The sequence below is a fragment of the Drosophila arizonae genome, chromosome 4 (genome assembly GCF_054131065.1).
Source record: "Drosophila arizonae isolate 15081-1271.41 chromosome 4, UAZ_ARI_1.0, whole genome shotgun sequence".
In the NCBI taxonomy this organism is placed as follows: Eukaryota; Metazoa; Arthropoda; class Insecta; order Diptera; family Drosophilidae; genus Drosophila; species Drosophila arizonae.
The window spans coordinates 15,027,437-15,033,507 of record NC_142924.1 but is presented as its reverse complement, the minus strand read 5'-3'; the positions used below and the strand labels follow the sequence as shown (position 1 = coordinate 15,033,507).

Genomic DNA, 6,071 nt, shown 5'->3' with positions numbered 1-6,071 from the left:
TGTAAGCTGAGTACTTGACGAATGGCAAACCCGTCACCTGGCAACGCTGCCACATATGGCAACGCTGTTTGTGACGGCACAACAAATCAGAGCATGTAGTTGCTGCCCGGCAAGTGTCAGATTGGGTTTCTTTGCACTCGTGCTCTTCTAAACGCCGCGCAGCATGCTTATTAATTAACAACAGGGCAACATCAACGCCAAAATCATCAGATAAAACATTTAACAATTGTATTAAACAGTTGCTATAAACATTAAGCATCGTTGCTCGCTACCGGAGCGCTATAACTCAATCGGCTCGGACAACGGAGCATCCCATAAACTGTGGAGCGAATGTTGCGCAACCCTTTGCTCTGTCCGCGTGCTATCATAACAACATTATCACCATAATCACGCCATCAGAGCCGTAGTCTACGCTGATTGTTGAAGTATTGCTGTAGCAGAGACATGGTAAAACGTTCCAGCGCACACGGCACGGCAGCCGCCGGCGATGGGCAACAGGGTGAGGAGCGGAGCAGCTCCGGTGGCGACAAGGCTGCCGCATCCACAAAATACATATCTGGCGCGGCCAGTGCACCAGCCACGCCCACTAAACGCAACGACAACGGCAAAGTGCGAAAGGAGGAAATCGCCCAGACTTTTGTCATTGTCAACGAACGTCCCGTGGATGACATTTCGTTGGATTTCTTTTACAAGCCCCACACCATCACACTGCTGGCCGTCTCGGTGCTGGCGGTCATGTATTTCGCCTTCGTCAGGTAAGTGCAGCTCAGCCAAAGGAGATTAGTGCGGCCGTCCGTCCGTCTGTCCGTCGTGCACATTTATCGATCTTTCTATTTTCGTCAGCCACGCTATGCGCGACTAAGCATCAGCAGCATTTCGCGCATTAACTTGGTCAACGGGCCGTCAAAAAGCAATTGTTGCGCCTGGCGACATGCGCCCGTCAGCCTTGGTTGACTATTTAAGTACTTTCGAAATTAACAAAACAGAAAAAAATTTGTGATTAAAATGTAGAGATGAACGCGTGAGACGCACATCACTGGAAAGTTGTTAGGATGAACACGAGCTCATTCTGATTAAGGATGGACTCCAATAGGAATCTGAAAAGAATGTTGGTTACACATCAAATTTAACGGACAAACAAAACTTCAGATAAATACAAATTAATAATTTATGTATGCAATATATTCAATTTTAATTTTACTATTTCTCAATCAACACTGTTTACATATTCAAAAACAATATCAATTAATACATATGAATATGAATATGAATATGAATTATTCATGAATTTCAAAATGTTCAGGCCTTGCAATAGTTCTTATCAGTTATTTTTCGTGCTTCTCGCGCAAGACCTAGAGTCAAGTGCGCATCTCTAACTTCGAAAAGATCGAAATTGAACAGTAGAACATGCGGTTGCCAAATGTGTCGTCGTCGTTTTCGTCGACGTCGACGTCGACGTGGGCATTGAAGACCCTCCTCCCCATGGTTCCGTAACAAATCTCGTTTTTATCAACAATAGGCGCCAAATCGTTTCGATTTCAAACAAAAGGTCACTTAGCCCAGTACGAAATATAACAATAAATAAATAGTCAAAGTCCGGAACTGATTAGGGCCACTGAAACGGAAATCATTACAAGACTACTTACTATAAGCTATAACCCATTAAGCTAAAACACACAATTTAATTACACTTCTAGGAACGAGGCGAATCTAGATGATAACATTTGGTCGGGCCTGATGTGCATTGTGTTCTTCTTTCTGATTGTTTCGGTTATCGCATTCCCCAATGGGCCGTTTACACGCCCCCATCCAGCGGTATGGCGCATCCTGTTTGGCTGTTCCGTGCTGTACCTGCTCATGCTGCAGTTTCTCATGTTCCAAAATTATCCAACAATACGAAGCATATTCTATTGGATCGATCCAAAGCTGAAGAACTTTCACATCGACATGGAGAAGGTGAGTAGTGAGACCGCTTAAGCAGCTGAGGCAATACTAAAACTATATTTTCTTTCAGGAATATGGTGTCAATTGCTCGGACGTTAGTTGGGAACGTGTCAAGGGTCATTTGGATGTCTTTGCTTGGGGCCACTTTCTGGGCTGGGCCTTCAAGGCCATACTTATACGTCACATGGGCATACTGTGGGCCATCTCGGTGATGTGGGAAATAACAGAGATCACATTTGCCCATCTGCTGCCCAACTTCATTGAATGCTGGTGGGATGCGCTCATCCTGGACGTGATCATCTGCAATGGCCTTGGCATTTGGGTCGGTCTCAAGATCTGCCAAATACTCGAAATGCGCGAATACAAATGGGCCAGCATCAAGGATATATCGACGACTACGGGCAAAATAAAGCGTGCCATGCTGCAATTTACGCCGGAGAGTTGGTCGGCCATCCGCTGGCTGGATCCCAAGTCGACAGCAATGCGTTTCGCTGCCGTGATGCAGTTGGTCATCTTCTGGCAGGTCACCGAGCTGAATACGTTCTTCTTGAAGCACATCTTTGAGATGCCGCCAGATCATTTTATTGTCATTGGACGATTGATATTTATTGGACTCTTTGTGGCTCCCTCCGTGAGGTGTGTAAATTTAGTTAGTTCCATGTAATTGGTATATGTTAATTGAATTGCACCTTTCAGGCAATACTATGTGTACGTGACCGACACGCGCTGCAAACGCGTCGGCACCCAGTGTTGGGTTTACGGCGCCATTATGGTCTCCGAGGCCATTCTGTGTATTAAGAATGGCAAGGAGTTGTTTGAGCGCACGCAAGCCATCAACATTGTGATTTGGCTGACCGTGCAGGTGCTAATATCGGTGTCGTTCGTCTACGTGGCCGTCGTCTGGCAGGTGAGTGCAGTATGCGGAAATGCCATAAATATTATATTCATTATAATCGACAACAACAACTATTTCTGCTGCCCACAGCAACGACAACTGAAGAAGTCCGAGGCACAGGCACAGTCGACGTCAGTTCTTAGTAAACGAGCCGGAGACAGTCCACAGGGCACACCTGCGAAAGGTAAGTCCAGCCTATACTTGAATTAGCGCACCTTTGCACTCGCCTTGGTTTCGAATGTTATATTTGCTATTTTGATGCATTTGGCTCTCTGCTCTCTGTGTAAGCTGCAACTACAACTCATTTCACTCTCATTTCGACTTTTCTTTTACTCTCCGTGGAATTGCATTCTTCGTGTGCCACGACTTAAATCCTTTGATGGACCTGGCACAGCGCACTACGATATTAAAATTAAAATTGTTTAAATCTTTACAATTCACTTTCCCTTTTCAATTATCATTTTCTATTTTTTTGTGTTTCTTTCCATTGTTTTTCTAGGTAATTTGTCGCCGGTGAAAGAGAAGAAAATCAAGTGAGGCCATTTTAGTAAAACCAAAAAATGAATAAGGTAACGAAGAGTAAAGCAAAAAATACGGAGTAATGAACAGAAAAAGAAAATTCTTGAAAAATATTTGTGTGTACATACAATTTATGCAAACTGTACTGATTAAATTAAATTTATATTGTGTATATGTATGTATAATTGATATTAAATCTGTTAATAAGCAAACAACCGAATGAATGAGAAAGAAAACAAGAAATCTATCTCTAAAACTAGATTAATACATTTTTTTAACATCGCCCATTTAAGAGCTGTATAAGTAAATCATATTAATAATAATACAAATTATATTGTTTTTCAAAAAAATACATACTATATATAAAGTTATATATAATTGTAAATTACTGTACAAAATACTAGACTAAACCTCAAAGCATGCCGAAACGGTGCTACGAACTGCGTCTCGTGCATAGGGTATATAAGAGAGGGAATACCAGGTCATGGCCAGGGATTGAATGATTATGAATATAAGCGTGAGCCCGGCCTTTTTTAACTAAAAAAAAAAAAAGAGAAAGAAAAACAAAATAAAGACAACAATCTCAACTCAATAAAGATGTTTGAAAACAACTAAAAAATAAATAATAATCTACCACAATAGCTGAGACGAATGTCATGACAAGTGAGACGATGACGATGCTGGTGGCTATCAGTCGGGTTTCGGCAAACATTTTCTTGATCTGCTTGAGGGGACCCATGAGGAAGCACGTGCTGCAGCAAAGCAAAGTAATTAGCCAGCAAATGCGAAATTTCATTGAGCCACTCACCTGGCCATCGAGATGATATTGCCCAGTGTATAGAATACAGCGAAGACGACAATGCCACGATGCAGAAACAAAGCAATGGAGCCGAGAAAAGACAATAGTATGCCCAAAACGAAACATACACAAAACGCTTTGATGCGAGTGCTCCAGCTTAATGTTGACATATCATTAATCTGTTTGTAGTTGAATAGTAAATCCATTCATGATAAGGCGGTTGAGTCACAGATCGGTCATTGATCGTCGTAAATGGAATGCAATTCAAACACATGTTGGTTCCAGCGATGGTAGCGCAGAAATTCGCATGACGCACAAGCGTAGGCAAATTAATTCAGTAAGTTATAAAAAGTTGATAAATAACTTAGTATGGTTTCACCTGGGTGATGATGCTGCTTTCTTCCTCCGGTGTGCGGTCATCGCCGCTAAGAACACGACGTAACTTATCCATTATTGCGGTCCTTAACAAATTATTTATCTAATATATATAATTGCTGCTATGCAAAAATTTAATTCTATGTGCTAAATTGAATTCTGTTATTGAACTAATTTGTTAGAACACAAAAGAAACACACGATCGGAATGTCTGATTAGAGTAGGTCTATTAGGCGATGTATCGATATTTCTGATACAATATTTGTGCGAATTTTTCAACACTACTTTGTCTTTCATGTATTGGAACTGAAACTTCTGGCAGCTCTATCAGCTGTTGCCATGCTTTGCACTTGGGTACGTAACATAACAAGAATTTCGAAAACAACAAAATGTTATCAAATTAGTGAACAAATAAGACATATACGTGCACTTAAAAGAGTGCAAAGTGATGTTATCGTGCCACTGGAACAATCAGATGTGGCACAGCATGATAAACCAACCGAAAAGAGGCTCGCCGAACCGAATGAGAAACAAAACAACGCTGTCGCACTCGACTTTGGCATCCGGGAGGCGCACGTGCCCACCTTTAATCTAGCTGCCCATGTGAACAACTCGAAAACATTGCAGCAGCTGCTTAGTCTGGGCGTTAATCTGCACAGCATTGAGCGGCGCAAAGGCTTGGGTCAGTTTGTGCTGAAACTGGACTTTGAGGAAAATGTGAAGCCCTACTTAACATTTCTGTCAGACCAAGGAATATCGGCGGATGACTTTGGTAAAATGATCACTAAAAATCCACTGATATTCAAGGAGGATCTAGATGATTTGCAAACGCGTGTTGACTACATGAAGAGTAAACGTTTCTCAGTTGAGGCCCTTCAGCGGATATTCACCAAAAACCCATATTGGTTAATGTACTCCACTAGACGTATTGATCGACGTTTAGGTTATTTCCAAAAAGAGTTTCACCTGAGCGGCCATGATCTACGCTTGCTGGCTACCAAAGAGCCACGTTTGATAACTTTCAACATGGAACATATACGTAAATCCGTGTTCACACTCCGTGAAGAAATGGGCTTCAGTAACAAGGAGCTGCAAACTTTAATTGTCCATACGCCACGTCTGATGATGATCCGTAAGTAAAGCCTATATAAATGCTCCTATATATATAAACTAATTGTATGACTTCTTTTCTTTTCAGCTCCAGATGATCTTGTCGAGCGCTTTAGCTATGTGCACAACGATATGGGATTGAGTCATGCACAGATTATTCAATGTCCCGAGCTCCTTGCCTCCCGAGAGTTTCGTTTGCGAGAACGACACGAGTTTCTAAAGCTACTAGGACGTGCTCAATACGATCCGCAGAAGGACTTGTACATTTCACCAAGTGAAATTGTGCAGGGCAACAATTTTTATTTTGTAAGAAACGTGGCTAAAAGTGATTTAGAAACTTTTGATTTGTTTTTGAAAACACGGTAATTAAAGTTTGTTTGTGCGCGCAAAATCAATAACAGGGCTACACTCTTAACTGTCTGGCAACGC

At 41.9% G+C, this 6,071-nt stretch overlaps 3 protein-coding genes across 3 annotated transcripts; 2 read left to right on the top strand and 1 right to left on the bottom strand.

Moving 5' to 3' along the window:
- The first annotated feature begins 56 nt into the window (after positions 1-56).
- Positions 57-3,530, top strand: Pss (phosphatidylserine synthase 1 homolog l(3)77CDf). The gene is made up of 6 exons (XM_018008105.2): positions 57-755; positions 1,698-1,956; positions 2,015-2,580; positions 2,641-2,851; positions 2,930-3,023; positions 3,339-3,530. The coding sequence occupies exons 1-6, from the start codon at positions 445-447 to the stop codon at positions 3,374-3,376; spliced, it is 1,479 nt and encodes a 492-aa protein (XP_017863594.1). The 5' UTR covers positions 57-444; the 3' UTR covers positions 3,377-3,530.
- Positions 3,531-3,666: 136 nt separating this feature from the next.
- LOC108614157 (vesicle transport protein SFT2A) lies at positions 3,667-4,677 on the bottom strand. Its single transcript, XM_018008115.2, has 4 exons — positions 4,537-4,677; positions 4,167-4,336; positions 3,993-4,110; positions 3,667-3,895 (listed from the first exon to the last, which is right to left on the bottom strand). The coding sequence occupies exons 1-4, from the start codon at positions 4,606-4,608 to the stop codon at positions 3,764-3,766; spliced, it is 492 nt and encodes a 163-aa protein (XP_017863604.1). The 5' UTR covers positions 4,609-4,677; the 3' UTR covers positions 3,667-3,763.
- A 194-nt stretch (positions 4,678-4,871) lies between these two features.
- On the top strand, positions 4,872-6,009 carry mTerf3 (mitochondrial transcription termination factor 3). Its single transcript, XM_018008107.2, has 2 exons — positions 4,872-5,664; positions 5,731-6,009. The coding sequence occupies exons 1-2, from the start codon at positions 4,872-4,874 to the stop codon at positions 6,006-6,008; spliced, it is 1,071 nt and encodes a 356-aa protein (XP_017863596.1). The 3' UTR covers position 6,009.
- Positions 6,010-6,071: the final 62 nt, after the last annotated feature.